At 48.3% G+C, this 17,861-nt stretch overlaps 1 protein-coding gene and 1 pseudogene across 1 annotated transcript; both read right to left on the bottom strand.

Moving 5' to 3' along the window:
- Nucleotides 1-1,312: 1,312 nt before the first annotated feature.
- LOC136484108 (uncharacterized) lies at nt 1,313-11,408 on the bottom strand (annotated as a pseudogene).
- A 2,411-nt stretch (nt 11,409-13,819) lies between these two features.
- LOC136481196 (uncharacterized) lies at nt 13,820-16,500 on the bottom strand. The gene is made up of 3 exons (XM_066478549.1): nt 15,808-16,500; nt 14,552-15,732; nt 13,820-14,497 (listed from the first exon to the last, which is right to left on the bottom strand). The coding sequence occupies exons 1-3, from the start codon at nt 16,449-16,451 to the stop codon at nt 14,076-14,078; spliced, it is 2,247 nt and encodes a 748-aa protein (XP_066334646.1). The 5' UTR covers nt 16,452-16,500; the 3' UTR covers nt 13,820-14,075.
- Between the last annotated feature and the right edge of the window lie 1,361 nt (nt 16,501-17,861).

The following is a 17,861-nucleotide window of genomic DNA, read 5'->3' as shown; positions in this document are numbered from 1 at the left end:
GGGCACACACAAATGAACAAACGCGCCAGAACGAGCAGACCAAAGGATCTGACGGTCACCGAATCGAGTGCGGGAAGGGACAGAAACACCTGAGCGACCGGTAGCTTTCTCGTAATAAAATACACGGTTGCGGAAAAAAAATCCAATCAACCACACAGGCAGCCGATGGATAATCAAGTCACCGAGTGTCCGGCAGCGTCGTCACTCGTCGGAAGCTTGAGTCTCCGGTGGCATCTGAAGCTTGTCGGCCAAAGTCTTGGCGCCCGTGAGCGAGAGCACCAGCCAGACGAAGGAGAGGAAGTCTCCCCCTTCACCCAAGCTCTTGGCGTGCAGGTAGCCCCTGCACATACTGGCGGAGTAGCAGAGCATGCCCAGCCACACCTTGTACATCAGCTCCCAGCGATCACGTTCAGGTATCTTCAACAGCTCCCTCGAAAGCTCGCAAACTTGGGTGGTGTTCTCTGGATTGACTGTACCGCCCGCTATGGCGTTGATGAGCTCATTCAATGGACCATTTTGTCTCAAGCGGTCTGCTACTCCTCCTTGGTTGTTCAGCTTGCTGCAGCTGCAGCTGCAGGTGCAGCTGGGGCCAATGAAGCTGCTGCACCTTCAGACATCTGAACCAGGAGGCCCGTTGGTGGACAAGGAGGATTTGATGGCTTCATCCCTGGCTTCAGATATCAGGTGGTGCATGCTGCCGGTCAGCAGCATCTCGGGGTTGGAATTCAGCAGTTGCGCTATGTAGTTGGATATTGCCTCTGTGCACTTGATTTCACTATGCCAATAAGGCTACGTTGGGGCAGCTTAAGAGCTTCTGTAGGGACGGCTGCGTCAGCCGTTTCCCCAGGGGTTCCTACAAATAGGACCTCTGTAGGGGTGGCTCTCTAACCGCCCCTACAAATATCTCTGTAGGGGCGGCTGGCGGCTGGTGTTTCCAGCCGCCCCTACAAATAGATTTGTAGGAGCGGCTGGTGTTTTCAGCCGCCCCTACAGAGGTTATTTGTAGGGGGCGGCTGGAAGCACCTGCAGCCCCTACAGTTGTTATTTGTAGGGGCGGTTCAATCTAGAACCGCCCCTACAGTGCATTTTTCAGTAAAAAAATAATTAAAAAATTCAAATCTGTCTACAGCATATATACATCCACAGTTTATACATATATACGTCCACAGAATATATAATTCAAATTCAGATCTGAACCACCACATTTATACATATATACATCCACAAGTTCAAATCACAAGTCATAATTCACAAGTCTATCATTACATAGTCTAATCCACAAGTTCAAAATCACAAGTCCATCAAATTGTTATCATCGGCCTAGAGCTAGCCTTTCAAGCTCACGAAGGTGTTGATATGTAGGATTACTACCTAAGTCGGACAGTACATCATGGTAATCGCCTTTGACATTCACAATTTGGTCCAATATGAAGTTGCAAAGGTCGCAAACTAGCTCTAAGAGTTCGTCATCCTTGTACACGTCCCTTCTATGGTGCTTCTCTTCTCTCCACTACAAGAGAACAAGTTTTGGCCTAGTACTTCATAACATGAGCTATACTACGTACAGGCGAAGTGGTTCAAACTTACCAGACTAGGGTGTCTCCGGTAGGCAGTTGTATTACTCATCATAGCACATACGTAGTATCCACAATGTAGACTCCCATGCCTCTGTTTAGGGCACTGTGTGTTTTGCATATCGAAATGTTAAGTAATGCTATTGAAAGCCATGTAATGAAGTACCAAAGTTAACACTTACCGCACACATAGTTTTGACAACCAACTTTTCCTTCCTTTCTGGATGATGCCTCCCTCCATGGAATGTGACATAGTGCCTGAATGCCCTGTTCGAATGATGTTAGCAGATGCAACTTGTTAGTATCCAAATGTGAAAGTTACTAGTATATATACACATATAAAAGCTAATGAGGATTGTTGATATGTATACGTCTTGACAATCGCTACGAAATCCTTGTATGTCGCCCGTTCAAAATCTGCTGAATCAAAGACCCATGCCATGCTCCACCCGACATCGACGCCTATACAAATCCAGTGGTCGCTGCATGAATTTAGTCAAAGAACAAACACATAAGCTCTTTTGCATCGAACAAAATATATGGAACACAGGTTTAGGTCTAGAGTCGAACTAACCAGAAGTTGTATGGTAGCCATATCATCTGGTTATGCTGGAGGTTTTTAAAAGATTGTGCAATGAATGCCGCAACCTTAATGGATTCGGTCCTTATCTGCTTTTGCCGGATCTACTCTTTCTCCGCAACCGTCTTCCCAGCAGCCAGCTCTTTGCCATCCAGTTTCCAGTTTTTGGGGTAATTAAAAGTTGTTGCTGCTATAGATTGAGGGTCTACATACCCGGAGCTCAGACTTGGCATTTGTTTCACAATGTGTGTTTGCATTCTACAGATCACAGGGTGGGTTAGTTACAACAAAATCCAAACATTAGATTCATATCATATCTAGAGGGTGAGGACTTACAGGGCGTAGGTGGGAATTACATTCATTTCCATTTTTCCAAGGTGAAAGCATGTCTGGACATCGTTGAAGTCAAAGACAATTAGCCCGGACAGGCTTCCAAATGTGCCAGCAGGGACGTATGCTTGTATGATTTCTAGTTTCGTTGGGACAACACGCAAGTACCAATCATGAAACCTTCTCATTCCATGTGGCAGGCGCTGGATGACACGGTTTGGTAGGAAGAGCTTGCCTCTTTCATATTTTTCTGGGTAATCCTTGGACCATTTTATGGTATCAACTTCTGGATATCTCTTTGCCGTTTGGTGGAGTTTGCTAGTGACGGCCTTCTCAGAAGCATGCCCTTTCACTTGTTTAATTTGGTTCTCAGGCTTGAACTGGTCATGGGCATACCACTTGCTGGTTGAAGTGACATCTTTCATCGGAGTATATACTGGCATTATGTGAATGGGATGCTTCTTTCGGAGTTCCCATTCAGGCAAGTCCTCATCTTGCTCCTGTGCCATCTGCTCATTCATTTGCTCGGCACGAGCTAGAGAAGTCCTTGGCATCTCATCATGCCCTTGGTCAATACGAGCTGGAGAAGGATGTGGCATCTCATCATGCCTTTGCTCAATATGAGCTGGAGACGGATGTGGCATCTCCAGTTGGCCTTGCTCAACACGAGCTGCAGAAGGTTGTGATGTGCCAGGCACGTGCTCATCAGGATCCTTACGAGTCGGGGAAGATTGAGGCATGTCTGTGCTGTGGTGGTCATGAGATGGTGAATAGACCTCCCCGTCCTCAACACCTCGCTGCACATGTACATCAGACAGAGTTAGCGAAGAAGCAGTCAATACAATGTCCCGTTTGTACCAGAGGATGAATTGCTTCATGACATCTCCGAGTAACACTAGCCCCTCAGGTGTTGGGTGGTCTATCTTCCACGACACGTACTCGGGCTTCACGGTATGCACCTCGACCCTAGTGTAGTCTTGTGGGATGTCCTTATTGTTCCACTTGCCTCTCGGAGGATGTGCCACACCAGTTGCCACCTCAACCATAGACTGGTGCCTGCCAAACGGAACAAGCAAGCTGCAGCTAGTTGGCTCCCGTATGCGATCAACGGCTGTAGTGGTTGTAGTGGAACCTTGGCTGCTGGGAACATCTGGAGGGCTACCAACTAAAGCCAGTTCTCCTGGCGGCCCCATTAGTGTTCCTGGCTCCGTAGACAGACCTTTCTCCTGCAGCACCTAATCAACCAGAGCCTTCACTTGTAGCGCAAGATTAGACTCTTTGTCTCTGCCATGTTTCTTGTACATGTCAATGTCCTCTTCGAATCCTTTCTTCTAGGTAGTCAATTTCCCTAGCCCCCTAGTGCGGCCCGTGTGCTCAGGATTTCCCAAGGCAAGGCTAAGCTCATCCCTCTCTCTGGAAGGAGTGAATATGCCCTTCTCCTTGTCTTCAGAATATTTCAGTATCATTGATACTACCTCTTCGGTCTCCGTATTAGGAAACTTTAGACTACTGCCGGATGAATCCATACTCCTTCCATATATCCATTGCTTGAGGCGTGGCCTCAACTTCTTCACTTTTGTATTCCCAGAAGCTTCGGCCTCTTCATCCATCTTCCTAAACACCTCTCGCTTGCCCTCGTAGCCACTGGGGCCAAGACGAGGGGGGTGTTTGTTCTGCTTCGCCTGCTCGCTATTACGCTTACTGAGGGCCAACGCTTCGGGTGAAGTCTTCTCGGCCACTAGAGTCTCCCATTGACTCTGAGTTATTTTGCCAAACTCGTGGAATGGAGTTAACCCCTTTTGGATATACTTCGTGTTTAGGTCCGGCCTCCAACGTCGGAATGCGTGCCCCATTATCTTGAAAGCATGACTTTTGACTAGTTCACTCTTGCCGTCTGGAAACCTGAAGTTGATCGCCACATTCGTATCCCAAAGCTCCTTCTTTTTCAACTCAGGTACACTATTCCAATTAGGGATTGCTGGGTTGAGATTATCTCTTACTAGGTAACCGAGCGCATTACGGAATCGGCTTCTATACTTCTCTGGCTTGATGATCTGCCCTTCAGGCCCGACCTCTGTTATCACATACAATGCATTTTCGTGATATAGGTTTGCCCTTCTGTCCCCTCGCTTCCTCTTTGGTTCGGTACCCGAGGCTGTGGATGTGCCTTGAGGTTATGGAGCAGAGACCTCATTGTCAGTCTCTACTGGTCTTGCCTCTGCACTCCTTTCCCCTACTCCATCTTGTATGACAAAACGTGCTGGACATCGACGTCGTCTTTTTGGAGGTTTTATAGGGACCTGTACAAACGACAGGTCAATGTGTTAGCAGAGGTAACACTGCTAAAGTGTTAGCCAAATTTTCAAGGTAATAAGGCATCATCCCTACCTCATCGTCCGGGTTAAAATCCTTGTCCAATTCATCCTCCGTTGGCCTTCGTCTGGGTTCAGTTGGAGGGAAATCAGGACTTGAATATCCCCCTTCCACGTCCTCGGCATCACCCTCATCATCATCCTCTTCTTCGACTTCATCAGTCTCTCCTTCTCTTCCTTCTCTTCCCTCTGGTCCCCCTTCCTCCTCACAAAGCTCCTCCTGAGTAAGCATCACTTCTAGATCCTTTTGTAACTCGTCATTGAACTGCTCCTGACTAAGCTGGTCCTCGAGTTCTTGCCCTCTTTCGGGTGGCTGTTCATCATGTTCGATGCTTCGAGCTGCACCGTCTGTTGTCTGTGACATTTCTAGATTTGTTCCAATATATGCAAGAAATAAAGAGTGCTTTAGATAGGCGACAAAGTATAAGAATTGAAAAGGTGAAGAGAGGCCTCAGAAACATGTCAATCATCATTTGATCATGAACTTGGAGCTTCAAGGCATCAAAACATAGAAGAGAGGAGAAGGAAATGTAGGGGCGGCTGGTATGATGCCAAGTTCCTCACAAGTTCTTGTTCATCAGATCATATTCCATATAAGTATGGACTTGGACAAATTCATCATCAGCAATGGTCTTAGGAGAGGAGAGGAGAGGAGAGGGGAGGGGGTAAAAGAGGAGAGAGTGACATAGAGTAGAGAGAGTAGTAGTTTAGTACTAGCAGTAGTGTAGTAGTATAGACAACCAGATCAGCAAGTAGTAGTAGAGTAGCAGATCAGCTAGTAGTAGTAGCTGTAGTAGTGTAGTACTAGTAGTAGTGTAGTAGTATAGACAGCAGCAGGAGTAGTAGAGTAGGCAGTAGTAGTGTAGTAGTATAGACAGCAGCAGGAGTAGTAGAGTAGGCAGTAGTAGTATAAGTAGTAGTATAGACAGCAGCAGGAGTAGTAGAGTAGGCAGTAGTAGTATAAGTAGTAGTATAGATAGCAGCAGGAGTAGTAGAGTAGGCAGTAGTAGTATAAGTAGTAGTGTAGTAGTATAGACAGCAGCAGGAGTAGTAGAGTAGGCAATAGTAGTATAAGTAGTAGTAAGACAATTGAATTCAGAGCATAGCAGTAGTAAGACAATTGAATTTAGAGTATAGCAGCAGCAGTAGGCAATAGAGTGTAGGCAGTAGTAGATCAATAGAACAGCAGCAGCAACAAGCACATAGTAGTAGATTGTTGAATCAGTTACATATTTGGCTCAGATTTGCCCATTATTGTCATCACTGGTTGCTTGTATATGAGATACAAGCCGTCCTAGTTTAGCAGCACACAAGCATAGGGACATTTCATCATCATCGCCACTGCCTCAGCATAAAAAGTCTAGACATCATTACATATGCCACTGCCTCAGCAAATTTTTTTAAAGTTTAAAAAAATCATCAGCGCAAATGCCACAAAGATAAAACAGTGTCAAAACTAGATCCCAAATCACATATGCATCATAGTACAGCAACAGTAACCACATAGTAGAGTAGCAGTATAGTAGCATCATAGAAATAGGCAGCAAGTGCTTTGTTAACAGGAAGATGTATATTTGGCATTTGCTTAGCAAAAAAAATGGCATCACATGTAGCAAGTGCTCAGTTAAATGGCACCTAGTCTCTTATCTCAAATTCATGCAAAATTCATCGAATTTCATCATTGGCAGTGGCATATGCTCAGTTAAAATCTATCCCATTCCATCACAGTGGCATCATAGGCATCATAGGCAGCAATCAAACAAATGTAGTATAGTAGTAGTACAGTACCAGCAGAGTACAAAGTGAAGCCAAAATGTTCAGCTACCAGAGTAGAGAGACAGTGTAGAGACAAGAGTAGAGTAGAGTGTGGTAGCAGCAAGTAAAATGTGCAGCTAACAAAATTGAATATGGCTAAATGGCATTGTGCTCAGGTAATTCAAATAGACTAAATGGCATCGTGCTCAGTTAACAGCAATAGCACCCAAAAGGCAGTGGCATTATGCTCAGTTTTCACAAAAAAAGCATCACAGGCAGCATACTAGTAAGGAAATAAGTAGTTCATCACAGGCATCATTGGCAGTGGCATCTGCTCAGTTCTCAATTCTCATCACAGGCAACAAAACAAAAGCATCACAGGCAGCAGTTCATCACAGGCATCACAGGGAGCAGTTCATCACAGGTACCTTTGGAGGATGAGGAAGGAGAGCGCCTAGGCCGAGGAAGGAGAGGTTGATGGGCTCGCGGAAGGAGAGGCACGAGGTCGCCGGTGGACGGGCACCAGGGGCACCACGGCGGCGCACCAGCGAGGCGCACGTGCACCAGGGGCACCACGGTGGCGCACGGGCACCAGCAGGGGCACCACGGTGGCGCACGGGCACCAGCACGGGGGCGGGGTTCCAAGAGCGGATCCCATGAAGGCGGTGCGCCGGAGGTAGGGTTCTAGGATGGGGCGCCAGAGGAGGTCGCCGTGAAGGTGCTCGGCGGCGGTGTTCCTAGCGGTTCCCGTGGCGGCGGCGCGCCGGAGCTAGGGTTCCGAGGTCGGGGCGCCGGAGGAGCATGGGGGCGGGGCGCGGACAAGGAGGAGGACAGGGGCGGGGCACGGACAAGGAGGAGGAGGACAGGGGCGGGGGTCGCCGTGAAGGAGCTCGGCGGTGATGGCGGCGGCGCGGGGAAATTTGGCAGCCTGACGGCGTCGAAATGGAGGAGCGCGGCCAAGACTTAGCCAAATTTTGGCACTGGCGCGCTCCTTCCTATATATAGCTGAGGGCATTTGTAGGGGCGGTCCGTTCCCCAGCCGCCCTTAAAAATATTTTTCAAAATCATTTTTTAAAATAGAAAATCAAAGTTTAAACATTGAGACCAGTATTTGAAAGCCAAAATGGTTTCAAATTTAAAAGTAATGAATAACAAGTTTGTAGTACTCATCAAGATCTACAATATTTATTTTGGTCAATTTTCAATTTGACAAAGTTTGAACGATTCAAATTTTGAATTTGAAAAAAAAGACAACTTTAAACCTATTTTTGAAAACCTAAATGGTTTCAAATTTAAAATTCATGAATAACATGTTTGTTGTACTCATCCTGATCTACAATGTTTATTTTGATCTTTTTTGCATTTGACAAAGTGTTAATAAACATTAGTTACAAAATGGCATGTATCACAAGTAGTTTTATAAACTATGTGTGAGATTCATGATTTGTTTGACTAGTGTTCATTAAAACTCCGATAATTGACACATACATAAATATAGTCTCACACACATACACAAATTGACACATACATAGATGAAGTCTTGTAGACACGCGCACTAGGTAGGCCCCGCCATGACAACTTTCCCCTTGACGCCTTTTCTTTCCCATGGCATTGTCTTTGGGTAGTTTTTTTTCAACAAGACTGATCTTCTTAGTAAAGTATGTGAATAGCAACATCTCATCGTTGTTATTGTAGGCTTCAGCATCGTCGACGCCATCAACTCCGATAATGTGTTGTTTCCCAGGGACAACCACGTGCTTAATTCTCTTCTTCGGTGGGTGGGTACTTTCCGGGTCGGGCATATAGAAAACTTGTGCGACACGTGAAGCGAGCACCCAAGGATCATCATGGTAGCCTACGTTCTGGAGGTCCACGACCCTCAAACCGATGTCATTGAATTGATATTGCTTGATCCAACGGCATCGAAACAAGGCCACCTTTATACCCCTTCCATAGTCAAGTTCCCATATATCTTCAATTATGCCAAAGAAATGGGTCTTTCGCCCCACCTCGTCAAGAGACACTATCCGAACACCGCTGTGTTGGTTCACACATTTACTATCCTTTGTGTGGGTATAGTACATGTACCCATTGATGTCATAAGCATTCCAAGATGTCACTTGTCTCGATGGACCCTCTACCAACTTACTGATGGTAATAGAATCTATTGTTTCTCCCGGCGGTATGTTCTTGTCCTTCAACCATGAAGTTAGGCGTTGCTTGTGCTGTTTTATGACCCAATCATCTGAACGACCATCCCTCTCCGCCATAATGATTTCCAAGTGTTCTTCAATGTATGGTTCCATCAGTTTAGAGCTCTGCAAGACACTGTAATGTGCCCGACTCACTTCTTTGTAATCTTGGTCTATGAACTCTTTTCTACCACCGGTTCCCTTCCCAGCCAACCTACCCTTGTGACAAGAATCAGGATTACCAATCCCTTTCTGTATTGTCAGGTACTCTTGACAACACTCGATGACTTCTTCGCTACTGTAGCCCTCTATCATGGAGCCCTCTGGGTATGCACGTATCGGCTTAGAACCGACATGAACCGCTCGTAGGACCACATTTCATGTAGGTAACAAGGGCCCAAAGCCTATATCTGATTAACCATGTGAATCATGAGATGTACCATTATATCAAAAAAAGCAGGAGGTAAACACATCTCTAGTTGGTTCTGGGTCTCGACCACGAAATCATGTAGGTCACTCAGCTCTTTCTTGCCAATGGTCTTCTGTGAGATCTTCGAGAAGAAGTAGCACATGTTGGTGATGGCCATCCTCAAGAACTCTAGCTTTATAGCTCTAATTGCAATTGGTAGGTACACGATTAGCATCACATGACAATCGTGAGCCTTGCAGTTTGTAAATGACAAGTCCTTCATCGACACTAGCTTCTTGGGGTTCGCCGAAAACCCAGTTGGGACTTTGATGTCCTTGACAAAAGTGCATAAAGTTCTCCTCTCTGGTAGGTCTAGGTTGTAGCTAGCCATGGGCAGAGTGTATTTTCCATTATCCTCAAGTATCGGGTGAAGTTCTGGCATCACTTTGAGCTGCACCATGTCTTTTTGTGCTTTTAGTCCGTCCTTTGACTTGGCTGTGTCCATCAAGGTACCCATGAGACTCTTAAACACATTCTTCTGCACGTGCATTGCATCAATGGCATGGGGAACCTCTAGTTGTGGCCAATAAGGCAAATACTGAAAGAAGATTGATTGTTTCTTAAAAGGTACGCCTTCGATAGGAGGTTTGCTTCTATCTCTGATCGTTCCATCCAGTTTCTTCTTTCCATAGATGATCTTTATGTTTTTCACCATTTTGTACACATGTTCTCCATTATGACGTCTCTTCGGAGGGGGTTCATTCTCCAGGGTGTTATCATAGTATCTCATGTATAATTTGCTACGGTACTTGTGACCTATCTTCAAGAAGCGACGGTTCCTTATGTAAACAACCTTCTTGGATCCATCTAGGAAAACCCATTTAGTATCATCCAAATAGACTAAGCATCCTGTCTTTCCTTTGATCTATCCAGACAGTGCAAACAACGTGGGGTGATCGTTGATAGTGACAAATATTATTGCTTTTAATATGAAGTCCTCCTGTAGGAACGCATCGTACATCGGCACCCCATGCTTCCAAAGTTTCTCAAATTCTTGCATCACAGGCTCGAGGAACACGTCTATATGAATGCCTGGTTGTTTAGGGCCAGAAACTAGAACCGTGAGGAAAAGATACTTTCTCTTCTGGCACAACCATGTTGGGATGTTGTACATGGTCAGAATCACTGGCCAAGTGCTATGGTCGCTCATCCTCTCGTTGAAGGGATTCATTCCATCAGTGCTCAAGGCGAACCGTACATTTCTTGGGTCTTCGCTGAACTCTTTGTTGTTCTTATCGAAGTCTTTCCACTGGCTACAATCGGCCGGGTGTGCGATCATATCGTTTGCTACCTTGCGCTCATCTTGCCACCATGTCATGAGCGCGGCTTCCTTAGGGTTCAGGAATATACGCCTCAAGCGGTCGATCACCGGCAGGTACCACATTACTAAGGCAGGAATTCTTCTCTTCTTTGCATCGTTGGCTAATGGAGTGTTCTTTGGTTGCTGAGATTCTTGTACCGCCTTTTTCCCACCCTTCTTATTCCTCTTGTTCCCCGTGGAGGCTTCTCCCCCACTGTAAAGGTCATTGTCTTTGTACCGACTAGCCCCGCAACGAGGACATTTATCTATATCTTTGAACGTGTCACCACGAAAGAGGATACAATGGTTGGGGCATGCATGGATTTTTCAACGCCCATTGTCAAAGGACTTATAACCTTCTTCGCATAGTATGTGTTGGCGGGAACTGAGTTTGGCTGTGGAAGCAACCATGCTAGGAGACGCAAAAGATCATCAAAACTGCAGTCCGACCAGCCGTACTTAGCCTTCAGGATGAGTAGCTCAAGCACAAAACGTAGCAGTGTCCAGTGTGTCAGACAACCCTTCTCTACACCATACACAGTCTCCTTCGATGCTTTTGTCACCCTTTCTAGATTTTGTAGACCTCTCTTTTATAGTAATATTTCTGGTCCAACGGCCCGAAGCATTTCATCCAAATTGTCACCATCGTCTTTATCCCCCTCACGTGCTCCGCCATCATTGCAGAAATCACCACCTTGTTCATTGCGGATGTCACCACCTTGATCATTGCCTAAGTCATGATCCATTTGTTGAGCAAGCTGGTCTGAGTATTGGGACAGGTACTGCAGGGTTTCGGCATCGTCTTCTAGAACATCGCCATCATCATCAACTGCCATTGTTTCACCATGATGAATCCAAACTGTGTAGTTCCGAACAAATCATCGCGCTGATCAGATGTTCTTTGATGATACTCGAATCTGTAAATGCCACCGTGTTCTCGCAATCCTTACAGGGACAAATAATTGTATCCTTATTATCTGTCAACGTCGCTGCATGCTTCTTTGCGACTTCAATAAAATTGTCAACCTCTTCATGAAAAGGTGCCTCGAATCTTAACGAATCATATATCCAAGAGTTCATGTACTCCATCTTTTAAAAATACAACACAACCAAAGAAAATATACGAAATGAGTCAAATTAATAATTAATTAATTGAGAATGATTACATATACTCCATGGTAGAGCATAATTGCCTACTAATATAACGCATAAATATTTGAAATGAAATATAAAATGGTTAATATATACCATCACAAAGAAATGGTCTAAAAAACTATCTTTCATGCCACCCAAAATCCAATTTCATTAAAAAAAATAAAAAAAACAAAAACCTAGATCTAGAACTAGATCTCATGCATTTGCTTTAATCAAACTAGGGTGTAATCTTGATTCTAAAATCAAGCAAAATCGACTAATGAAGAGTGTAAGCTCATTTCTCGACCTAATTTACACTAATAGCTTCAAATCTAGGATCTAATTTGCTACATACAAAGCTCAAGCACCATGGAGGAGAGAGAAAACCAATAATCAAATTACTCACTAACTAACTATTAAAACTTCAATTAAAGAGTTGGAATGGCATTTTCTTACCTTCTACAACATCCCCACCAAAGGAATTGATATCAAAACCTCCCCCCTTAGTAGAGCAATTTTTGGCTCCCAACCTTTTTTTTCTCGGGTTAGAGTGAGTGACCCGAGGAGGAAGAATGTGGTGGCTGCTACATATACTGTACATATTTGTAGGGACGGCTGGTGATTGAGCCGCCCCTACAAATGACCCCCATTTGTAGGAGCGGCTGGAGACACCAGCCGCCCCTACTGTGCCATTTGTAGGGACGGCTGGTGTCCAGCGCACAGGGTGTGGCCTGGCAGCGCCACTGTAGGGGCGGCTAAAGAGCCAGCCGCCCTTACAGTGAAAAGGGCCGCGTCCCTACAAATCTTTTTTCACGTAGTGTTTTAAGCCAAAATACTGGATCCATCCTTCCTCCCTGTCCCTGTCCCTGTCCCTGTGGATCTGCAACTTGAGGAGGAGGGCAGCTGCCCATAGCAGCACTTTCCTCCTGATCTTCTTCTTCTGCTGCTGCTGCTGCTCCTCCTCCTGCTGCTCTTCCTGCTGCTGCTCGGATTTCTTCTTCTTCGTCATCACCATCACTGTCGACGTCAATGCATCGGAAGCAAAGGTCGATGGCGATGTGCCATAGGAGGACGCTCCGGACAAATGAGATGCGCAGGCTTGCTTTTATCTTTTGGCCACAACACTCCGGCAGATACTTACTTAGAGCCCAGTTCTTGGTGGTCTCAGCATAATCGAAGACCCTGTAACTGGCAAGGTCCTGGTCACGAGCCAACACCAGGTCCGGAAGCACGGTCCCAGCGACTTTCCTGTACACTTCCTATGCCGGGTCCTGGTGACGCCCAGTTGCCTGGCACACCTGTATATCCACCCGACGCCCTTGTCAGCTTCCCAGACAGCCTCGCCTATGAGGTTGTATTCTGGCACCGTCTCGCACAGCGCTGGGATCCGCGTCATGGACATGAGCCGGTACACCAGCTGCCGCACGAACACCGCCAAGAAGTCCAGCGCGGCGGTGTGGCAGAGGACGACGTAGGTTATCTTCACGTCCGCGCGCTTGTACCGGCGCTTTATCGCTCATCGCGAAGAGCATCAGAGCGGCGACGTGCAGCACCGGCACCAGCATCAGCTGGTAGAGCGGGTACAGAGGTGTGACCACTACCGAAGCCCTGCGCCAAGAATATCTCGACGACGAGCAGAGGCGGGAGGACGTGGTCCACCGTCACGGCTTTCTTCCGGTACACCAGGTCATTGGCAGCGGCTCGCAGCGACATGTCCGAGAGCACCATCAGGACTTTGTCTCCCTACGACAGGGCGACTGCCGGTTTCTTTCCACGACGACGACACAAGTGTTGTATGGGTGGAGTTGTTAGGGGATGAACTAATTGCGTGACTTGTGACTTGCGTGCGTGTGGCTGCCCAGTGGAGTCTCTCGGGACTAAAAAAATACTATTTTGTGGGCTTGAATTTCTAAAGTAGAGGCGACTTGCCTCTAGAAATCTGATTTGTAGAAGCGGCTGTAAAATTATCTCTATAAATCATTAATTTCTAGAGGTGGACCGAAAAGCAAGCTGCCTCTGTAGTAGATTTATGTAGTAGTGATCATAGATGAGCCAATATATAATTACAGGAAAATGTTTTAAACACACAGAGGACTGAGCACAATATCAGAGCTAGGGTGCTTTCATTGTACGCTGGCACACGTGAAAACAAAAATAAACAGCTGGTAGCAGGACACCAGATTAGCACACAGAATTAAGCAACCATGCATGAAGGCAGGTATGCATGAGATGAGGGACGAGACGACGTACCAGATCCTGATGTAGTACGTACGTCCAGAGTAGAATGCACGCAAGCTACTAAGCTAGATACAAAACAAACAAGTAAAAGTCAATCAACCACACGGCCACACCACATACAGGCAGCCGAATCAAGTCACAGAATGAACAATCTCCGGCTCCCGCTGAAGCTTGTCATCAGAAGCTCTCGCGCTTGCTTCTTTTTTGTGAGAAGAAGCTTGCGTCTCCGGCGGCAGCTGAAGCTTGTCGGCCAGAGTCTGGGCCCCCTTCAGCGAGAGCACCAGCCAGACGAAGGAGAGGAACTCCCCACCTTCGCCCAAGCTCTTTGCGTGGAGGTAGCCCCTGCACATGGTGGCCGAGTAGCAGAGCATGCCCAGCCAGACCCGGTACATGAGCTTCCAGCGCTTAGCATCGTCCATCGCCAGCAACTCATTTGCGAGCTTGCATGCCGCTATGATGTGGAAAACTGGCCGGGTAGTGTACGGATTCACTCTACGGCCCGCTATCTCGGAGATGAACTTCTTCACTTGGTCTTTTTGGCCCAAGGGTTTTGCTCGGTTCAACTGGCTGCAGCTGCAGCTGCAGCCGGTGCCAGTGCAGCTGCAACTGAAGCTGCAGCCATCTGAGCCTTCTTTAATAACCTTGTTCCTCAAAATGGCGGATTTGACTTCATCCCTGGCTTCAGATATCAGGTGGTGCCTGCTGCCGGTCAGCAGCATCTCGGGGTTGGAATTCAGCAGGTGCGCCATGTAGTTGGATATTGCCCCTATGCACTTGATATTAAGCCGTAATGCTGGATCCATCCTTCGTTCCTGTCCCTGTCCCTGTCCCTGTGCATCTGCATCTGCATCTGGAGAACTGCTGCCCACAGCAGCACTTTCCCCTTGTTCCTGACCTTCTGCTGCTCCTTCTCCTGCTGCTGCTTCTCCTCCTCCTCCTATTATTTCTTCTTCTTCTTCATCACCATCACTCTCAACGTCAATGCATCGCAAGCAAAGATCAGTGGCGATGTGCCATCGGAGGACACTCCGGTCAAATGGGATGCCCAGGCTTGCTTTTATCTCTTCGCCACACCACTCCTGCAGTTCCTTACTTAGAGCCCAGTTCTTGCTCTTGGTGGTTTCAGCAGTTGAATAATCCTCATCGAAGACCCTGTAACTGGCAAGGTCCCGGTCCTGTGCCTCCACCAGGTCCGGAAGCACGTTCCCAGCGACTTTCCTGTACACTTCGCTATGCCGGGTCCTGGTGTAGCCCAGCTTCCTGGCGCACCAGTATATCCACCCGACGCCCTTGTCAGCTTCCCGGACAGCCTCGTCTATGAGGTTGTATTCTGGCACCGTCTCGCACAGCGCTGGGACCTCCGTCGTGGACATGAGCCAGTACACCAGCTGTCGCACGAACACCGCCAGGAAGTCTAGCGCGGCGGTGAGGCAGAGGACGACGTAGGTTATCTTCACGTCCGCGCGCTTGTACCCGCGCTTGTCGCTCATCGCGAAGAGCGTCAGGGCGGCGACGTGCAGCACCGGCACCAGCATCAGGTGGTAGAGCAGGTACAGAGGTGTGACCACCACCGAAGCCCTGGTGTAGATGAAGGCGAAGGCGCCGCGCAGCCAGTGCGCCAAACCTTTCTCGGCGATGAGCAGAGGTGGGAGGACCTCCTCCACCTTGACGGCTTTCTTCCTTTCCACCAGGTCTTTGGCAGCGGCTAGCAGCGACATGTCCGAGAGCACCATCAGGACTTTGTCTCCCTCCGACAGGGCGACCGGTTCCTTTTCAGGAGGATCCTTGCTGCCTCTGCCCCCCCACGCCCAGCTCGCTGCAGAGAGACGTGGCAGCAGGGCGAAGCAGTCGGTCTCCTCGAACAAGGAGAACTGGCTCAGGCGCTTCCTCCAGACCGACGGCTGCGCCGTCCCCTGTATCAAGGCCGACACGGCCGCCAGCCGCTTGATCTTGGCTCGGTTGAGAGCGAATGGCTTCTCGCTGAAGCTGATGACCCCGATGACGAACAGGAGGATCGCGGCCGCCGTTAGCTTCCCGCCGTCGCTCGAGCTGGGCTGCCACGACTTGTAGAAGGCGTACACGGCCACCGAGACCTGGCTCACCAGGGTCACGGTGTGCCGCATCCACAGCTCGTTGTCCTCGATCTCGTAGGCCGTCAGCTCCTCCTGCCCGCCCAGGTGGATGAGGAGGATCGGCGCCCAGAGCACCTCCAGGATGCGCGACTGCTCCTTGCCGGCCGGACCACCGCCGGCCGGAGTCGGGGCAGGGCAGTAGCTGGCGGGGACCGTCCTCGCGTGGCGATTGAAGAGGGTGGCGAGCGCGTAGATCGCCAGGGCGTCGCAGGAGATGTACGCCAGCCAGATGCATGTCCTGAAGGCCTTCGGCACGGTGTACTTGCGCATGGGGGCAGCCAGCAGGAGGAACCACTGGAGGCCGAGGCTGCCCAGCACGAGGATGCGCAGCTGCCAATCGTCCCACCATTGCACAAGGCTCCAAATGTCAGTCATCTCCTGTCCTGATCTCCCTCTCTCTCTCTCGCTCTACTATGTGTGTGTATGTGTATCACTATCACCTGGCCGATAGAGCCCTTGCTCCAGCAGGATCGGAGGCGCGCGCACAGTATGGGGCCGGGCTTCTCGTCGGTTTTATTCGCCCGGCCTGGCCGCATTCAGTCACGATTAGCCTTCGCCAATACAAAAGCAAATACCGTTAAAGTAAGTTTGCTCTTTATAATGGGGTGTGTGTGACACACACACACATACACACACACCACCTAGACTATAGACAAAAGTAATAATCCATCACTAAAGAGAGTCTATACACTGCTCCGGATAGATCGGAGGTCGGGCCTATCATTGAGGAGGCGAGAAGCTGGATGCGCTTGATGAGCGAGTGCAGCATCTCACAAGTGAAGAGAGATGGTAATAGTGTAGCGAATGCTTTAGCTTTATTTGCTAGACGTTGTAAACACTCTGCGGCTTGGTTGGGTCAAGCACCTGCGTTGCTCTGAACTTCTTTAATGCCGATGGTAATCTTCCTACTTCTAGCTAATAAAGCTCTCTCTTCACTCGCAAAAAGAAAGAGAGCCTATACACAGTAACTATCATGGATCCAAATACAGGCTGCTTAAGCCTGCTCGAGAAAAAAACTATCATGGATCCACCCATTTTTTTTAAATTCATCCTGTCTTCTTCCTCACAGACTCCCACGTCCATCTCATTCCTTACTAGGGATTTTATTTTTATTTTTAATCCTTTTTAATTAATATTTTAGTATTAACCGCTCCCAAAAACAATTAGCAAATGTGACCCTTTTGGTCGCGCCAACCGCACTTGCGCGACAGTTTCACTCTGTCGCGCCACAACATGCATTGGCGCGACAGGGGTCATCGCCATGGTGGCATGGGAATTTGACCCGTTCCTGCGTGGGCGATGATTTGGCCCACCTTGTCGCGCCACCGCATCAGGGACGTTAGGACTATCGCGCCAAGCGGGCTGGCGCGACAAGGTGATACAGAGGCCGCGGGCCCAGTCCATTCTCCCTCTTTCCCTCTCCCTTTCTTCCTCCTCGCGCACAGGGGTCCCGTGCGGCGCCGCTGCTGCCATTTCGCCTGGCTCAGCGCTGTCCCCCACCTGCGCTGCCGCCGCCATCGGCGGCACACATCCGTGCACCAGCCTCTCTCCTCCAATTGTCCAGGTAGCACCCATTTCCCCCTCGATTTGTTGGTTTGGTTCATCCATGTTTCATACCTAGGGTTAGGAATGTGTGGCTATGGTGAATGTTTGCTTGCGTTTAATCGTATGACTGGATGCGCACATTTGGTTAGGGTAGACTCTGCCCGCGGATTGGACGTGAACTATGTGTTGCAAGATCCTAGGTAGTTGTAGTTGGTATATATGGGTTGGTGTGTTTGCCAT

Source organism: Miscanthus floridulus, chromosome 9, assembly GCF_019320115.1.
Source record: "Miscanthus floridulus cultivar M001 chromosome 9, ASM1932011v1, whole genome shotgun sequence".
In the NCBI taxonomy this organism is placed as follows: domain Eukaryota; kingdom Viridiplantae; phylum Streptophyta; class Magnoliopsida; order Poales; family Poaceae; genus Miscanthus; species Miscanthus floridulus.
The sequence above is the reverse complement of the archived record's forward strand: the minus strand, read 5'-3'. Positions and strand labels throughout refer to the sequence as shown.